Source organism: Silurus meridionalis, chromosome 8, assembly GCF_014805685.1.
Source record: "Silurus meridionalis isolate SWU-2019-XX chromosome 8, ASM1480568v1, whole genome shotgun sequence".
Lineage (NCBI taxonomy): Eukaryota > Metazoa > Chordata > Actinopteri > Siluriformes > Siluridae > Silurus > Silurus meridionalis.
The window spans coordinates 20,671,879-20,692,238 of NC_060891.1; the positions used below are offsets into that span (position 1 = coordinate 20,671,879).

The 20,360-nt window shown below is 35.5% G+C and overlaps 4 gene segments (V, D, J or C); all 4 read right to left on the reverse strand.

Moving 5' to 3' along the window:
• Positions 1–4,355: 4,355 nt before the first annotated feature.
• LOC124389577 lies at positions 4,356–4,858 on the reverse strand. The segment is given in 2 exon segments: positions 4,356–4,690; positions 4,788–4,858. Coding segments are annotated over 2 exon segments (381 nt in total).
• Positions 4,859–6,984: 2,126 nt separating this feature from the next.
• On the reverse strand, positions 6,985–7,572 carry LOC124389578. The segment is given in 2 exon segments: positions 6,985–7,349; positions 7,495–7,572. Coding segments are annotated over 2 exon segments (414 nt in total).
• A 1,221-nt stretch (positions 7,573–8,793) lies between these two features.
• LOC124389580 lies at positions 8,794–9,291 on the reverse strand. The segment is given in 2 exon segments: positions 8,794–9,128; positions 9,226–9,291. Coding segments are annotated over 2 exon segments (381 nt in total).
• Positions 9,292–11,456: 2,165 nt separating this feature from the next.
• On the reverse strand, positions 11,457–12,016 carry LOC124389581. The segment is given in 2 exon segments: positions 11,457–11,791; positions 11,939–12,016. Coding segments are annotated over 2 exon segments (384 nt in total).
• Positions 12,017–20,360: the final 8,344 nt, after the last annotated feature.

A 20,360-nucleotide genomic window follows, 5' to 3' on the forward strand; every position in this document is an offset into this window, starting at 1 on the left:
TAGTAGTAGTAGTAGTAGTAGTAGTAGTAGTAGTAGTAGTAGTAGTAGTAGTAGTAGTAGTAGTAGTAGTAGTAGTAGTAGTAGTAGTAGTAGTAGTAGTAGTAGTAGTAGTAGTAGTAGTAGTAGTAGTAGTAGTAGTAGTAGTAGTAGTAGTAGTAGTAGTAGTAGTAGTAGTAGTAGTAGTAGTAGTAGTAGTAGTAGTAGTAGTAGTAGTAGTAGTAGTAGTAGTAGTAGTAGTAGTAGTAGTAGTAGTAGTAGTAGTAGTAGTAGTAGTAGTAGTAGTAGTAGTAGTAGTAGTAGTAGTAGTAGTAGTAGTAGTAGTAGTAGTAGTAGTAGTAGTAGTAGTAGTAGTAGTAGTAGTAGTAGTAGTAGTAGTAGTAGTAGTAGTAGTAGTAGTAGTAGTAGTAGTAGTAGTAGTAGTAGTAGTAGTAGTAGTAGTAGTAGTAGTAGTAGTAGTAGTAGTAGTAGTAGTAGTAGTAGTAGTAGTAGTAGTAGTAGTAGTAGTAGTAGTAGTAGTAGTAGTAGTAGTAGTAGTAGTAGTAGTAGTAGTAGTAGTAGTAGTAGTAGTAGTAGTAGTAGTAGTAGTAGTAGTAGTAGTAGTAGTAGTAGTAGTAGTAGTAGTAGTAGTAGTAGTAGTAGTAGTAGTAGTAGTAGTAGTAGTAGTAGTAGTAGTAGTAGTAGTAGTAGTAGTAGTAGTAGTAGTAGTAGTAGTAGTAGTAGTAGTAGTAGTAGTAGTAGTAGTAACAGTAGTAGTAGTAGTAGTAGTAGTAGTAACAGTAGTAGTAGTAGTAGTAGTAGTAGTAGTAAAGATTTGAAAATAAACATTTCTGTCATTAGCCAACTGCCATTATGTCAACTATATAATTTAATTATGGAATTAAAAAAAGGACAAGATTAAGTGTAAAGTTTCTATTGTAGAAGAAATGTGTTTATGTGCAATTAAGAATCTTAACAAAATATATTGAAGTACAGTGGCTAATTATATCAAATATAATGTGAAAGGGAGGAGCAGGGTTTACAATGTTCATGGCTTATGACAATTTAATTGAATATACTGTACTGTAATTTAAAAAATATTATAATTTACTGTAAAAGATAATAAATATCAGTAATGTGTGCTGCTCTGAAGGAGGAGGTTTTAGGAGGTCACAGATCAGCGAGTCTCAGCACTGTGTCTAATCTCACTGCACAGAAATAAACTTCACTGTCACCTGGCTGCAAATTGTCAATAATATGATTCTCATTATTTCACGGATTCTTCAGAATATGGGAAATTTCTATTTAGATATCCGAGAAGCTTTAACTGTTTGTCAGATTGTTTGTCCCACAGCATATATTCTGAAAACAGGAAAGATTTGTAGATTCCTGTATTTGCTTATATAAATCATTATTTTATTTTTTTGACATAAAGACTCCCTCTGTATGTCCCCACAGTTACATGAGTGCAGGTGTTTTTGTATAGCAGTGCAGTAGCTCTGTAACACTGTGCTTCCTACTGCACAGAAATATACAGCGCTGTCCCCTGTATCCACGTCCTTCACAGTTAAGGATCCATTTGCAACAGTTTCTTTAACAGTCGAAAATTTATTTTGATCAGCTGAGCCAAAGTCTGGTTTACTCCCTGTGGTTGTGTACACGATGAACTCCATACTTTTCCCTGGTTGCTGTCTGTACCAGTACATCTGATAATAGCTAGCACCTTTATTGTGACTGCACTTCAATTCAGCAGATTCTCCTTTACGTTGCCAGCTGACACTGGGGATTTGTGTAACTCCACTGTCTTCAGCTAAAACTAAAGGACAACAAATGAATTAAAATGATGGCCTCATTTAAACTCATAAGTCATATTCAGTTTGTAAATGATTGCATACCTCAATTGCAGGAAATCAGGAAAATCAGACTGATTATAAACCTGAACATATTAATGCTGTTGGCAGAAGAAAAGAAGAGCACCACTGACTGCTACAGTATCTTACTGTACAGAGCTGTATAGTGTATCCTGTTAAGGTTTAACTGGAGGAAATGACATCACCATTATTTCAGCTATTTTTGTCACATGCTGAATTTGAAATCTTCCTTTATTTATTAATTTTTTTTTAAACATGTGCCAAATCAAACATGCGGATGGTCCGCTGTGGCGACCCCTAATGGGAGAAGCCGAAAGATTTCAAGTTGATTTGTTTGTTTTTATTTATTAGCTGACTCTTGCACTGAAGCATACATCTGAAATTAAAGTAAAGTAAAATGTTCCATTACATTTATTAAATTTCAAGATTTAATTGTATTAAATGTATTATAGTACATATAACAGCATACAAAAATTGTGTGACTTGCAGTTATTCCACCTTTATGACCAAACATACTGTATATCATAACTGTATATACTGATATACTGTAGATTGTAGTCTGAGGTGGGCCAACAGATAATTCAGCATTTCGAAGATATCTCCTGCCCATACAAAAAAACACATGCACATTTTGCATCAAAGGTTCTGTTTAATAGTTCAAAAATCCATCTCTTTTAATAATAATAACCATAAAACTTGCACAATTGTAATAATAATCCATAATAATTTATTATTATATTTTAAGTCAATTTAAGTCATTTCTGTCAGAATAAGTAATGTGAGCTTGAGAGAGAGTGCAAGAGAGAGAGAGAGAGAGAGAGAGAGAGAGAGAGAGCGAGCAAACATTAAGAAGTGTTTTAAATTAAAAACTGCTAACTGGTAAAAGGAAATACTAGATTTATTTTTTATATGTATTATGCAGTTTACAATGCAATATACTGTGATGTATTTTTATTATAACTAGATGCCATGCCATGCTGTGTTCTCCATTTCCCTCCATGTTTCTCCATTTTCCTGTCATGTAAGGTTTCATGTAATTATTTTTTGGTTAAATGAAAAAGAAAGAGTGTTAGAATTTTTTAAGAGTGGTTTAATATTGGCATAAAGACAACAGTTTGGTGTTTATTGTGACTTCTAATGTGGTTAAACAGGTGCATGTTTCAGCACGTTTAATAAAAGACAGGTTTTTGTCTTGAATAAAGGATATATGTGGCACTGTGTTTAATAAGCTGCACAGAAGTACACGGCACTGTGCAACACTTGTGTTGCTTTGGGAATTTGTAAAGAAGCTGATGATCTCCCATTTCCACTAACTGTAAAATTACCTTCATAATTTCCCTCATAATATGGACTGGTATTAGAAATGTAGGCGATCAGCTCCAGGGTAGTATCTACAGGTGTTCTTTTATACCACAGTATTGTATAATAGCTAGAAATGCTGTGTTTGCAGGTTAGAGTTACATTCTCATCAGGCAGACACTGAACTTCAACAGGACTTTGATGTACATCTTCGCAAATTGAAGGACCTAAAAAAAAGGTTAGACACAGATATATTAGCCAAGTCACATTAATAAAGCAGTATTTATCTATCACACAGAGTAAATTCTTCAAATACTGCATGCATTTAGAGGTAGTAAAGTATATGTAACCACATATTATATGGTAAAAAAAAATTACCTGAGAGGAAGCACACACTGATAAAGAATTTAAAGCAAAATCTGATCATATTTATTAATTTAAACTGCTTAATTAAGACTATCAAGTTCTTTAAAGTTCAGTACAGGATCTGGTATAGCAATAGGTGATAAGTGCTACAAGATATGATGTTATTATATAGATGCACACAATGATCTCACCCAATACTTTGAATTGTTTCAAATATCATACACCATGAGTATAAAAATACCAAATCCACCCATTTAAATACATAAATGAAACGATAGCACCATCTATATACCAGATATATATCCACATGCTGTGATCATTCTTTGTTTAGAACTGCATCATCGTAACAAGTTATATCAAGAAGATATGCATTTAATTTAATAACAATAGAGAAATAGTGGATGACTCTGTGGTGTAAGGAGAGCTAATATTGGATTTACTTAACAGTCTAAATGTACCCCACATGTGAACACACGTGAGTTTTTTCAAGTTTAAGAAAAGTAAATAACAGAGCTTGTGAAAATAAAAGAATGGTAATGATTTTTTCTGTAAACGATGTTTTAACTCCATTACAGAATTGTACTGTGGAAGCCAAGAGAAGGGTAGAGATTTTTATTCTGTTAAAAACAAAAAAAATGATTAATTTTTTTAAACTAAATAATACACATCATTGAGCACATCATTCACATCATTCCAAACAAGAGGACTCCATCTGTGTGTTTTATGAGTTACTGCAACGAACCAGATTCATTTCTTTGTGCACATTATTTACTTTATTACACTAAGGGCTCCCTCTATATGTTGTATTAGTTACAGCATTAACATCTGTGCAGGTGTTTTTGTTCAGCAGTGCAGTAGCTCTGTAACACTGTGTTCTCTTACTGCACAGAAATATACAGCGCTGTCCCCTGTATCCACATCCTTCACAGTTAAAGATCCATTTTGGGCAATTTTTTTAACGGTTAAAAATTTATTTTGATCAACAGAGCCAAACTCCGGATCACCAGTGGTCCTTGTGAACACGATGAGCTCCATACTCTCTCCTTGACGCTGTCTGTACCAGTACATCTGATTATAGCCAGCATCTTTATTATGACTGCACTTCATTTCAGCAGATTCTCCTTTCAGATGCCAGGAGACACTGGGGATTTGGGTGACTCCACTGTCTTTGGCTAAAACTGAAGAATAGTAAATAAGTAAGATAGTTTCAATATAAATTATGCATATTTGCAAACTGAACCCATTAAAAGTTATCACTTTACAGACAAATGGTACCTGAAGTGCAGAGAAGCAAGAAAGACAGGATGATAACACTAATCATGCTGATTCATAAAAAGAGATCACAGACTGCTACAAATGCATCCTGTTGAGGATCAGATGGAGGGGATGAAGTTCAACCATTGTAACTCCTCCTTCCATCTGCTGCATTCTGTATGAATGTATGGTTGCTGTTGCTCTTATTACATTTGCAGAAATGCAGTCCAATTAATACAAAATGTACTTTTCCTGCAAAAATTAAACAGCTGTTGCAGGTGTATAAACAGCTGTTTGTACTATTTGTGGACACATCTGAGATCCCGAGTTATGCTTTGTTGCAAGGGACCAGGAGATTTGAGACACTGTGTGTCAATACCGCAAAGAAATAATCTAAATTATAATATTCAAGAAGCTTGAAGCAATTGCTGTCAGATTGTTAATACCGCAGCATGACTTCATGGCTTGAAATGAAGTGAGTAAAGTAAATATGTTAGCTTGTTAAGCTATTTTATTCGTTTCTTAGAAGCTCCTGCTTCCACAAAGTCAACTGACTTTATAATACTATAGAAAGGACATTACGCATAATCACGCACACATCAGTATTCATGGTAGTTCCTACACTCCAGTGTTTTGTATTGTTCTAAGATGTATAATCACACTCTTTATATCCCAAATGAGAATAGGTCCCCCCCCATTCTAAGTCTGGTTCCTCTCAAGGTTTCTTCTTAATTCATCTAAGGATTTTTCTATTGCCCCAGTCGCCCCAGGCTTGCTCAACAGCGATAAAAGACACCTAATTCACATAAATTCTTAAGTTCTGTAAAGTTGCTTTGACACAATATCCATTATGGAAAGTGCTATAGAAATTAACTTGAACTTAAAGATCTAAATATATTTGTATAGTGGTAATTAGGTAAGGAGGTGATTAGCAAACATTGTTGGCAGCAGAGGAATAACTGGATTTATTCTGTGTGAACTAAACAGTATATAATAGATGTGTAACATTACCTCCATGGCAGATCACAGAAGAAGTAAAGTTCTTTTAGTGTCTCTTTTTATGAATCAATACGACCATCAAAAACTTTAACTAGTCTGCTAATATACTGGCTCCATCTTTAAAGATTTCAATGAGAAACAAACAAATTGAATCAATGGAATAGTGAAATTAAATAAAGTAAATGTTGCATTAATTACTGATTCATTATTGGGTGAGCTTAAGGTATGCATACTAGTCATTTAGTTTCAGGTCTTTTGCTGCTGCTACTGTAAACTTTCTTTACAATCCAAGCAACTTAGTATTATACATTCTTTACATGCACTTATATGGAAAACAAGGCTTTGTTTGTTCCGAATGTTAATCATTTGTGGGTCACCTGTCTTCAAAGGACATCTATTTTAAGCTGCATTTTAGCAACAGCGCCCTCTATGGTCACAACATACAATGGTCACAGAATCTGGTGTAACACCGCGAGACTGTGGGTGAGACCCGGCGTGAGCACTGAATAGGAAAGCGAGAGAGTAAAAATAAAAGTGAATAAAGAAAGCTCTGCTTGGTGAACTGTCGCCTGTCTCTCTTTGAGGCTGGTATCTCGCTGCTCTTTATTGGCGACCCCGCACTAATTAGTCTCATTAGCTGCAGGTGTTTCTTACCGGTCGTTCTGTCAGGCTCCGCCCTCTGCTCGCTCACCGCTGGCACAATAACATATTTTCTGCTCCTATGATCACTAAGAGTGATTTTGTTATTTACTGATTTTTTTTTTATTTTAAGAAGAACCGTCATAAAATGATGGAATGGTTTCAAAACTCCTTCATTATGCTGCATTGTGAATGAGTTCTATTTTTGCTTGGCATGAACATTTCATCCATTCATTGTTTTTCTCATTTATTTTATTCCTTGTGACAAATTATTAAATATACATATTTATGATCAGTTTGAGAAGCTTTAAATGTATGGCATAATCCATGATTAGATTACTATGCAAATAATGACGTTCACTAAATGCAACTGAGAAAAGTAGAGAAAATGTCATAAAAGTTGCATTACACTGTGTGTTCTAACATCATAAATTCACACAATTCTTAATAATGATCATCATGTATAGGGCTAAGCTAATAGATTTATAATCATATCATGTGCTTAAAGAAAACAGATTTATTTTATTGTGCATATTATTCACTTTATTACACCAAGGGCTCCCTCTATGTGTTGTATTAGTTACAGCAGTAACATCTGTGCAGGTGTTTTGTTCAGCAGTGTGGTAGCTCTGTAACACTGTGTTCTCTTACTGCACAGAAATATACAGCTGTCCTCTGTGTCTAGATCCTTCACAGTTAATGATCCATTTTGGGCAATTTCTTTAATGGTGGAAAATTTATTTTGATCAACAGAGCCAAACTCTGGATCACCACTGGTTTTTGTGAACACGATGAGCTCCATACTCTCTCCTTGCCGCTGTCTGTACCAGTACATCTGATAATAAGTGCCACCTTTATTATGACTGCATTTTATTTCAACAGATTTTCCTTTCAGATGCCAGGAGACACTGGGGATTTGAGTGACTCCACTGTCTTCGGCTAAAACTGAAGGACAGCAAAAAATAAAGGTTATTTAAAAGATTATTTAAATATCAGGTGTCAAAAATGCTTTACGTTTAAAAATTATAATCATAAGTTTATTTCTAGATTTATATAAAGATAATTAAGTTTATGTATAGATAAATAGTACCTGGAGTCCAGAGCATTAAGAACGACAGGGCGATGATAACACTAATCATATTGATTCATTATAATGACAATAGAGGAAATGAGCACTACAGACTGCTACCAAAGCAAACTGTTGAGAACAAGATCGAGGAAATGACATCAAATCTATTTCAACTCCTCCCATCACATAATGGATTCAGATTTACCTTTGTTATTTTTGATAGGTGTAAAACAGATGTACGCATTATTATAGTTCACAAGCCATAGATCCTGAGATATGTGTTTTGGTAAAGAAAGGAAGGTTTCCCTTTATTTATTTTGTACAGAAATAAACTGCATTGTCATTTGCCTGCAGTAGTTTAACTGTAGGTTAAGACTGGTTGTTTCAGGAGAAGTTTTCAGGCTATACCTCATTTTAAATAAAGAAGTGATTCCTGTGAAACCATTTGTGACAGAGTAGACCCTCATGGTCTTGTATGTTAGAGATTTTAAAATAATCTTGATTTAGTCAGCTGGAGTCTAGTGCACATCACGGGCTACAGAGGGTCAGCCTGTAAAAATAATATTAACACCAATTACTCTATGCACAGTTTTCTACTTTGAAGTTGCAGAGCATGATTTCTGCAATGCATTAAATACTGATTAAACAAAAAAGATCATATATTGAGTAGTTTTAAACTGTAAATAGCTGCAAAGGTTGCTTGATTATGGGAAGTCAATGTTACTTTGAATTATGTTTACATTGAATAGAAGATAGAAATCTCCACAGTGAGTTCCTCAGAGTGTCTTGTTTAGTAGTTAAATAAAAGTATAAAGTTATGCTCTGCAACTTACTGCTTGTTATATCCTGCAAATGACTTTTTTCTGGTGGTTTTTAGTATTTATTGGTGTGAATTAGCTAACAAACAAAAAATAAATAAATAACTTGATAAAACAGTCATCGCAGATAAATGAAAACCAATGGTACAGGTATTGATATAGGTACATTCGCTAGGTTCATAGGTACAATGTGTTAAACATGTACTTCACACATAGTAAGACAGAAAGCAAGATAATTTTTTTTTTGTATTTTTATTTTCATTGCACAACTCCATATGTAAAAGTTGCATTACACTGTAAACTCTCCAGCATCATAAATTCAGACAATTCTTGTTAAAAATGATCATCATGTATAGGGCTAAGCTTTTAGATTTATAATCATATCATGTGCTTCAAGAAAACAGATTTATTTTATTGTGCATATTATTCACTTTATTACACTAAGGGCTCCCTCTATGTGTTGTATTAGTTACAGCAGTAACATCTGTGCAGGTGTTTTTGTTCAGCAGTGCAGTAGCTCTGTAACACTGTGTTCTCTTACTGCACAGAAATATACAGCGCTGTCCTCTGTGTCTAGATCCTTCACAGTTAATGATCCATTTTGGGCAATTTCTTTAATGGTGGAAAATTTCTTTTGATCAACAGAGCCAAACTCTGGATCACCAGTGGTCCTTGTGAACACGATGAGCTCCATACTCTCTCCTTGCCGCTGTCTGTACCAGTACATCTGATTATAGCTAAAATCTTTATTATGACTGCACTTCATTTCAGCAGATTCTCCTTTCAGATGCCAGGAGACACTGGGGATTTGGGTGACTCCACTGTCTTTGGCTAAAACTGAAGAATAGTAAATAAGTAAGATAGTTTCAATATAAATTATGCATATTTGCAAACTGAACCCATTAAAAGTTATCACTTTACAGACAAATGGTACCTGAAGTGCAGAGAAGAAGGAAAGACAGGATGATAACACTAATCATGCTGATTCATAAAAAGAGATCACAGACTGCTACAAATGCATCCTGTTGAGGATCAGATGGAGGGGATGAAGTTCAACCATTGTAACTCCTCCTTCCATCTGCTGCATTCTGTATGAATGTATGGTTGCTGTTGCTCTTATTACATTTGCAGAAATGCAGTCCAATTAATACAAAATGTACTTTTCCTGCAAAAATTAAACAGCTGTTGCAGGTGTATAAACAGCTGTTTGTACTATTTGTGGACACATCTGAGATCCCGAGTTATGCTTTGTTGCAAGGGACCAGGAGATTTGAGACACTGTGTGTCAATACCGCAAAGAAATAATCTAAATTATAATATTCAAGAAGCTTGAAGCGATTGCTGTCAGATTGTTAATACCGCAGCATGACTTCATGGCTTGAAATGAAGTGAGTAAAGTAAATATGTTAGCTTGTTAAGCTATTTTATTAGTTTCTTAGAAGCTCCTGCTTCCACAAAGTCAACTGACTTTATAATACTATAGAAAGGACATTACGCATAATCACGCACACATCAGTATTCATGGTAGTTCCTACACTCCAGTGTTTTGTATTGTTCTAAGATGTATAATCACACTCTTTATATCCCAAATGAGAATAGGTCCCCCCCCATTCTAAGTCTGGTTCCTCTCAAGGTTTCTTCTTAATTCATCTAAGGATTTTTCTATTGCCCCAGTCGCCCCAGGCTTGCTCAACAGCGATAAAAGACACATAATTCACATAAATTCTTAAGTTCTGTAAAGTTGCTTTGACACAATGTCCATTATGGAAAGTGCTATAGAAATTAACTTGAACTTAAAGATCTAAATATATTTGTATAGTGGTAATTAGGTAAGGAGGTGATTAGCAAACATTGTTGGCAGCAGAAGAATAACTGGATTTATTCTGTGTGAACTAAACAGTATATAATAGATGTGTAACATTACCTCCATGGCAGATCACAGAAGAAGTAAAGTTCTTTTAGTGTCTCTTTTTATGAATCAATACCACCATCAAAAACTTTAACTAGTCTGCTAATATACTGGCTCCATCTTTAAAGATTTCAATGAGAAACAAACAAATTGAATCAGTGGAATAGTGAAATTAAATAAAGTAAATGTTGCATTAATTACTGATTCATTATTGGGTGAGCTTAAGGTATGCATACTAGTCATTTAGTTTCAGGTCTTTTGCTGCTGCTACTGTAAACTTTCTTTACAATCCAAGCAACTTAGTATTATACATTCTTTACATGCACTTATATGGAAAACAAGGCTTTGTTTGTTCCGAATGTTAATCATTTGTGGGTCACCTGTCTTCAAAGGACATCTATTTTAAGCTGCATTTTAGCAACAGCGCCCTCTATGGTCACAACATACAATGGTCACAGAATCTGGTGTAACACCGCGAGACTGTGGGTGAGACCAGCGTGAGCACTGAATAGGAAAGCGAGAGAGTAAAAATAAAAGTGAATAAAGAAAGCTCTGCTTGGTGAACTGTCGCCTGTCTCTCTTTGAGGCTGGTGTCTCGCTGCTCTTTATTGGCGACCCCGCACTAATTAGTCTCATTAGCTGCAGGTGTTTCTTACCGGTCGTTCTGTCAGGCTCCGCCCTCTGCTCGCTCACCGCTGGCACAATAACATATTTTCTGCTCCTATGATCACTAAGAGTGATTTTGTTATTTACTGATTTTTTTTTTATTTTAAGAAGAACCGTCATAAAATGAAGGAATGGTTTCAAAACTCCTTCATTATGCTGCATTGTGAATGAGTTCTATTTTTGCTTGGCATGAACATTTCATCCATTCATTGTTTTTTCTCATTTATTTTATTCCCTTGTGACAAATTATTAAATATACATATTTATGATCAGTTTGAGAAGCTTTAAATGTATGGCATAATCCATGATTAGATTACTATGCAAATAATGACGTTCACTAAATGCAACTGAGAAAAGTAGAGAAAATGTCGCAAAAGTTGCATTACACTGTGTGTTCTAACATCATAAATTCACACAATTCTTAATAATGATCATCATGTATAGGGCTAAGCTAATAGATTTATAATCATATCATGTGCTTAAAGAAAACAGATTTATTTTATTGTGCATATTATTCACTTTATTACACCAAGGGCTCCCTCTATGTGTTGTATTAGTTACAGCAGTAACATCTGTGCAGGAGTTTTTGTTCAGCAGTGTGGTAGCTCTGTAACACTGTGTTCTCTTACTGCACAGAAATATACAGCGCTGTCCTCTGTGTCTAGATCCTTCACAGTTAATGATCCATTTTGGGCAATTTCTTTAATGGTGGAAAATTTATTTTGATCAACAGAGCCAAACTCTGGATCACCACTGGTTTTTGTGAACACGATGAGCTCCATACTCTCTCCTTGCCGCTGTCTGTACCAGTACATCTGATAATAAGTGCCACCTTTATTATGACTGCATTTTATTTCAACAGATTTTCCTTTCAGATGCCAGGAGACACTGGGGATTTGAGTGACTCCACTGTCTTCGGCTAAAACTGAAGGACAGCAAAAAAATAAAAGGTTATTTAAAAGATTATTTAAATATCAGGTGTCAAAAATGCTTTACGTTTAAAAATTATAATCATAAGTTTATTTCTAGATTTATATAAAGATAATTAAGTTTATGTATAGATAAATAGTACCTGGAGTCCAGAGCATTAAGAACGACAGGGCGATGATAACACTAATCATATTGATTCATTATAATGACAATAGAGGAAATGAGCACTACAGACTGCTACCAAAGCAAACTGTTGAGAACAAGATCGAGGAAATGACATCAAATCTATTTCAACTCCTCCCATCACATAATGGATTCAGATTTACCTTTGTTATTTTTGATAGGTGTAAAACAGATGTACGCATTATTATAGTTCACAAGCCATAGATCCTGAGATATGTGTTTTGGTAAAGAAAGGAAGGTTTCCCTTTATTTATTTTGTACAGAAATAAACTGCATTGTCATTTGCCTGCAGTAGTTTAACTGTAGGTTAAGACTGGTTGTTTCAGGAGAAGTTTTCAGGCTATACCTCATTTTAAATAAAGAAGTGATTCCTGTGAAACCATTTGTGACAGAGTAGACCCTCATGGTCTTGTATGTTAGAGATTTTAAAATAATCTTGATTTAGTCAGCTGGAGTCTAGTGCACATCACGGGCTACAGAGGGTCAGCCTGTAAAAATAATATTAACACCAATTACTCTATGCACAGTTTTCTACTTTGAAGTTGCAGAGCATGATTTCTGCAATGCATTAAATACTGATTAAACAAAAAAGATCATATATTGAGTAGTTTTAAACTGTAAATAGCTGCAAAAGGTTGCTTGATTATGGGAAGTCAATGTTACTTTGAATTATGTTTACATTGAATAGAAGATAGAAATCTCCACAGTGAGTTCCTCAGAGTGTCTTGTTTAGTAGTTAAATAAAAGTATAAAGTTATGCTCTGCAACTTACTGCTTGTTATATCCTGCAAATGACTTTTTTCTGGTGGTTTTTAGTAATTATTGGTGTGAATTAGCTAACAAACAAAAAATAAATAAATAACTTGATAAAACAGTCATCGCAGATAAATGAAAACCAATGGTACAGGTATTGATATAGGTACATTCGCTAGGTTCATAGGTACAATGTGTTAAACATGTACTTCACACATAGTAAGACAGAAAGCAAGATAATTTTTTTTTGTATTTTTATTTTCATTGCACAACTCCATATGTAAAAGTTGCATTACACTGTAAACTCTCCAGCATCATAAATTCAGACAATTCTTGTTAAAAATGATCATCATGTATAGGGCTAAGCTTTTAGATTTATAATCATATCATGTGCTTCAAGAAAACAGATTTATTTTATTGTGCATATTATTCACTTTATTACACTAAGGGCTCCCTCTATGTGTTGTATTAGTTACAGCAGTAACATCTGTGCAGGAGTTTTTGTTCAGCAGTGCAGTAGCTCTGTAACACTGTGTTCTCTTACTGCACAGAAATATACAGCGCTGTCCTCTGTGTCTAGATCCTTCACAGTTAATGATCCATTTTGGGCAATTTCTTTAATGGTGGAAAATTTCTTTTGATCAACAGAGCCAAACTCTGGATCACCAGTGTTTTTTGTGTACACTATGAGCTCCATACTCTCCTTGCCGCTGTCTGTACCAGTACATCTGATAATAAGTGCCACCTTTATTATGACTGCATTTTATTTCAACAGATTTTCCTTTCAGATGCCAGGAGACACTGGGGATTTGAGTGACTCCACTGTCATCGGCTAAAACTGAAGGACAGCAAAAAAAAAAAAAACAAGGTTAATTTAATGATAATTTAAATATCTTCTGTCAAAAATGCTTAAATTTTTAAAATGTAACTTTAAAAATACTTTAAAGTTTATTTATAGATTTATATGAAGATAAATAAGTTTATGTATAGATAAATAGTACCTGGAGTCCAGAGCATTAAGAACGACAGGGCGATGATAGCACTAATCATGTTGATTCATTATAATGGCGATAGAGGAAATGAGCACTACAGACTGCAGCAAACTGTTGAGAACAAGATCGAGGAAATGACATTGAACTATTTTAACTCCTCCTTTTACATGATAAATTGAAATTGACCTTTGTTTGTTACTTGATGAATCCAAATTTCGAAGTAACAATGTCTTCCCCAAATCAGAAAACTTGATTTCCGAACAACTATCCAATATAATGATTTTTTTACATATATTATCAGTTTTAAAGGCATACACCATGCTCTACAATTTAAAAGTGTAAACCTTTATATAGAGCAATTGCTGTTATTATTTTTACTCTTTAGCTTTGTGTAGCCAGTGGATTGCACTAAACTCGAGCTGACTAAATCAAGATTAAGACCATGAGGGTCTACTCCAGGGGTGGCCAACCCGCAGCTCGTGAGCCTCATGCGGCTCTATGGCTGGTTTTATGCGGCTCTTACATTCATATCGAAGTTTGTGTTTGTTTGTTTTTTTAAAGTGCGTGTTTGCTTCGCTTGAGTTCAATACGGTATTTTAAGACTTAAATGAGCTTGCCCCTACTGGGAAACTTTGCGGTATATCAGACGAAACACAATTGTAATGACGCAATAAAAAAGCGCAGCAGCACACGGTTATCTGGATAAGAGCAACATGTCTGCGGTGTGCGGATAGCGATTTGCAAAACATGCAATGCTGAAATTTCAAGAGGGAGTGTATCTGCAAAGAGTTTTTCCACGTTGGGTTTAATTTATCACCTGAAATCCAAACATCCCGATTGCCATTCTAAATATGAGAAGAACGCGACGCAGAAAAGTAAAGTCAATCCGAGCATGCGCACTCCGTCTGTAGAGGACGTTTTTGAAAAGCCAGGAAAGTTTTCCAATGATGGTGCCGAGGCAAAAGGCATAACACAAAAAATTATGGATTTCATTGACTTTTGAATTGAATTTTCATTTCGGTGCATCCCTAAAATATTATCGTTGGTGTGGCCCTCTGACACAATTCAGGTTTCTCATGTGGCCCCTTGTAAAAATTAATTGCCCACCCCTGCGGTATATTCATCTCACGCACATGCGCATTTGACGAAAATACCGTATTGAACTCAAGCGAAGTGAACACGCACATAAAAAAAACACAAACAAAGTCTGTGTTTTCTACCCTGAAACACGTGAAATCAAAGCATCGATCTGTTCTGACTGATACGTATGTGAAAGAATTGCTTCGAGTGGCAACAACGGAATACAAGCCAGATTTGAAGGGGATTGTTCAAGGCAAGGAATGCCAAAAGTCCCACTAAGTAACATGCATAGTAAAAGAAAAACGCTATTGTAAATTATTTTTTTGTTTGTAGACTTGGTTAAACTAAGAGTTTGTGTGTGTGAGGCAGTGCAGTGTTCATTGTTGAAAATGACTGGCCTGTGGTCTTAGAACTGTAGGAGTCAATTTCTGTCATTATGTTGGTGTGACATTTACAATAAATCTGGCTGAGCAGAGGTGTGTGTGTGTGTGTGTGTGTGTGTGTGTGTGTGTGTGTGTGTGTGTGTGTGTAAGAGGAAGGGTTGGGTAATGTTCATGTGTGCCCATGTGTATGATGTGGCTCTTTGCGGTAACACAGTAAAAAATGTAGCTCTCGGTCTCTGACTGGTTGGCCACCCCTGGTCTACTCTGTCATAAATGGTCTCACAGCAATCACTTCTTTATTTAAATTACTTATAGCCTGAAGATTACATGAAAACCTAAATCATTTTGACTAAACATCAAAGCAATAAAGGGAAACCTACAGTCAAAATATTGCATTCAAACAACAATGCAGTTTATTTCTGTACAAAAGAAATAAAAAAAACCAATGTTTTGAATATCTTCCTCTCTTTAGACAAATAAATATATCTGAATTTTAGGCATGTTAATAAAAATAATGTATACATCTGCTTGGTATTTGTTGTTTAGCCCGTGAATGACTTTTTACCTAGTTGACCTTTCTATGTATTTATTGGTGTGTATAAACAAACAAAACGAATAACTGTTGATAAAACACCTATTGTAATATGAAATAGAATGATGCAGATATAGGTACAGATAGTAATAGAGATATAATTACAGATACATATAATGGCATTGTGTTAAACATGTACTTTACACATACTCAGTCGGAAGGCACAACAATTTTCTTGTATTTTTATTTCCAGTGAACAACTTCTTATGTAGCAGCTTGTAATAACCTCAAGCTTTCTTCTCCATACTGTACCATCTCATTTTTTTTTTTAAACACTGTTTCCACTGGCTTGCTCATTAGGGAAAAATGTAATTATTGAATAAAAATGTAATATCTGTAATGTTTTTGTTTTCTGTAAAGCTGCTTTGGGACAGAGCTCACTGCTCTACTATGCACATAGTATAAAGTGAATTAAATTTGTCACATGCTGATCTACCTAATTTCTTAATATAATCCATTATACAAAAGCATTGTAGTGTAGCTCAACTAGAGTCACTGCATCAACATTACATTTCTAGCATTACAACTTACATTTCAGGTTTAGTCAGTTAGTGTTCATTTATACCATAATTCAAATTACAAGCTATTCAGATATTCAAAATCTAAGTATCATGTATTACATATAAGATCATGCAAATGGGAACGTACACTAAACCTTTTACATATTTGCTAAATGAACCATTTAAGCAATTGTTACAGTTTGCAAAGTGATATACATTGAGGAAAATAAGTATTTGAACACCCTGCTATTTTGCAAGTTCTCCCACTTAGAAATCATGGAGGGGTCTGAAATTGTCATCGTAGGTGCATGTCCACTGTGAAAGACATAATCTAAAAAAAAAAAATCCAGAAGTCACAATATATGATTTTTAAACTATTTATTTGTATGATACAGCTGCAAATAAGTATTTGAACACCTGTCTATCAGCTAAAATTCTGACCCTCAAAGACCTGTTAGTTTGCCTTTAAAATGTCCACCTCCAATACATTTATTATCCTAAATTAGATGCACCTGTTTGAGGTCGTTAGCTGCATAAAGACACCTGTCCACCCCATACAATCAGTAAGAATCCAACTACTAACATGGCCAAGACCAAATAGCTGTCCAAAGACACTAGAGACAAAATCCTCTCCACAAGGCTGGAAAGGGCTACGGGGAAATTGCCAAGCAGCTTGGTGAAAAAAGGTCCAATGTTGGAGCAATCATTAGAAAATGGAAGAAGCTAAACATGACTGTCAATCTCCCTCGGACTGGGGCTCCATGCAAGATCTCACCTCATGGGGTCTCAATGATCCTAAGGAAGGTGAGAAATCAGCCCAGAACTACATGGGAGGAGCTGGTCAATAACCTGAAAAGAGCTGGGACCACCGTTTCCAAGGTTATTGTTGGTAATACACTAAGACGTCATGGTTTGAAATCATGCATGGCACGGAAGGTTCCACTGCTTAAACCACCACATGTCCAGGCACGTCTTAAGTTTGCCAATGACCATTTGGATGATCCAGAGGGGTCATGGGAGAAAGTCATGTGGTCAGATGAGACCAAAATAGAACTTTTGGGTCATAATTCCACTAAACGTGTTTGGAGGAAGAAGAATGATGAGTACCATCCAAGAACACCATCCCTACTGTGAAGCATGGGGTGGTAGCATCATCTTTGGGGTGTTTTCTGCACATGGGACAGGGCGACTGCACTGTATTGAGGAGAGGATAACCGGGGCCATGTATTGCGAGATTTTGGGGAACAACCTCCTTCCCTCAGTTAGAGCATTGAAGATGGGTCGGGGCTGGGTCTTCCAACATGACAATGACCTGAAGCACACAGCCAGGATAACCAAGGAGTGGCTCTGTAAGAAGCATATCAAGATTCTGGCATGGCCTAGCCAGTCTCCAGACCTAAACCCAATAGAGAATCTTTGGAGGGAGCTCAAACTCCGTGTTTCTCAGCGACAGGCCAGAAACCTGACTGATCTAGAGAAGATCTGTGTGGAGGAGTGGGCCAAAATCCCTCCTGCAGTGTGTGCAAACCTGGTGAAAAACTACAGGAAGCGTTTGACCTCTGTAATTGCAAACAAAGGCTACTGTACCAAATATTGACAATGACTTTCTCAGGTGTTCTAATACTTATTTGCAGCTGTATCATACAAATAAATAGTAAAAAAATCATACATTGTGATTTCTGGATTTTTCTTTTTTAGATTATGTCTCTCACAGTGGACATGCACCTTTCTTTCAGCTTCTCCCATTAGGGGTTGCCACAGCGGATCATTCCGCATGTTTGATTTGGCACGTTTTTACGCTGGATGCCCTTCTTAACGCAACCCTCCCCAATTAATCCGGGCCGGCACTAAGAGTGGCTGGGGTTGGTTCCCTGATCGGGGATCAAACCCGGGCCGCAGCGGTGAGAGCGCCGCATAATAACCACTAGACCACCAGGGAACCTACAGTGGACATGCACCTACGAAGACAATTTCAGACCCCTCCATGATTTGTAAGTGGGAGAACTTGCAAAATAGCAGGGTGTTCAAATACTTATTTTCCTTACTGTACATCACAGATGTATAGTGTATATGTGAGATGTATTGTGAGATACGTGTTTTTGTAGAGGAAGAAGGGGCCCCTGACACACGGTGAATCTGTACTGCACAGAAATATACACCGCTGTCTTTTGCTGTTAGACTGTTAATATTGAATGTGGCACTTCTGATCTTGTCTTTACCAAGGTTTATTCTAGTATCCTTTTCGGAATAGGTATACTTCACATTTTGATATCCGAGGTAAATTAAATTATTTTCCATAGATTGTTTGTACCAGAGTATCTGCTCAAAGTTTTTGACTGCATAGGAACAGTAGAGCTGTGCAAAATCTGTGTGATTTTGGATTATGTCAGGAGGAGATTGTTCAACACGGTGACTTGCTACAAGACCTAAAGAGAGCATAGGGGAAACACAGTTAAAACATTGTTTATTTAACTGTATATGGACTAAAGCATGACTGACTCTGCTGTTATAAAAGAAAAACAAAATCATAGCATGGTGCTCATATAATGATGTATGGTCCAAACATGAGCCCCAATCCTATACTTGATTATTTTCTTACCACAGCAATTTGTCAACAATAAAAAATATTTAATGATTGAATGATGCAACATTTGGTTTATGGTTGAATTAACTGTTATAGAGCCTTAATAAGCATTTTTTTTTTTTTTTTTTTTTTTTTTAATGAGTGATTCCCTCACTTTCTCTTATATCAGAATCAGAATCAGAATCAGGTTTATTGACCAAGTGTGTTGACACACACAAGGAATTTGGTTCCAGCTGTTTGTTACTCTCAAAAGTACAGACATAAATAAAAACCTATACAAGACACAACAGACACGACAAGACAAAAACAGACTATACAAGACAATACAGACAATACAGACAATATGAGACAGTATAGACAGTGTGGGTAATAAATAGGGATACAGACCAGTAATGTACATAAAGTGTGGGAGTGCATGGTAGTGCAAATGACAGTATTGTGTGCCAGGTATGATGAGAGAGTTTACTATAAAACTTTGTATATTGAGAAGACATTATATGTGCTGCCATATGAAAGTAATGGGATGGCAAGTAACAAAGTACAAATGCTTCTGAACTTAAGTAGATTCTTCTAATATCAGTACTTTACTTCACTATTTATTTAGGGCTAACATGGATGAGACAGTGGGAGTCAGTGAAGTAAACATTACTGAGAACAGAGACATTCCTGATTACCTGATCATCATCATCATCTTTTCTCTGCTTGTATTCTATATGGTGGTTGTTCAGCCTTTTATTAAATAACACAATTTTTAATGATTTTGTATTAATATATCAATATGATGTAAGGTCCAGTTACCAGGGTGACACTAAAACAGGTAGTATTAATGGTCCATTCTTCTTTATTTTATCTTTAGTGAAAAGGTGTAGTCAGTACTTCAACTTGTACTAGTCTTTTAAAACAGGACTATCTGTACTTCTACTTGAATGAAGGATGTGTGTAGTTTTGCTGTCTCTTTGTGCAGCCAAAATACTTTTAATTTTAATTACTATTCTATAGTTTATAATTGTTGCTTTATTACTGATTGGTTTTTAAATCTGATAATCTGCAATGATTTCGATATTATTAGTCTGAGTTACACATTCCCTGTTTAAAGTACAAGAGAACTAATAATGTACTGTTTCAAAATCAGCACATTAATTTAAACCCCTAATTTGCAGTCAACACTGTTATCAGAGGTGCTTTTATAAAAATTATACCTGAAAAACCATATGATTATAAAAAATTAAACACCTTCTGACGAGTCAGATTCAATAATTAAGCACTGTTGTGGGATAAATGTGATAATAATAGACAGAAACAGCTATAGACACTTACCAGCCAGCATGATTTGAGATAAGAGGAGCAGGATCATTATGCTGATTTGTTTCCTTTTATTTACAGAGAACAAACTATCACCAAAAAACACACAAACTCTTTGATATATCTGTCTGTTGTGTATTTTGGTCATAAGTACTTTGGTCTTGGTACAGTTAGCAGGTGTTGAGTGTGTGTAGG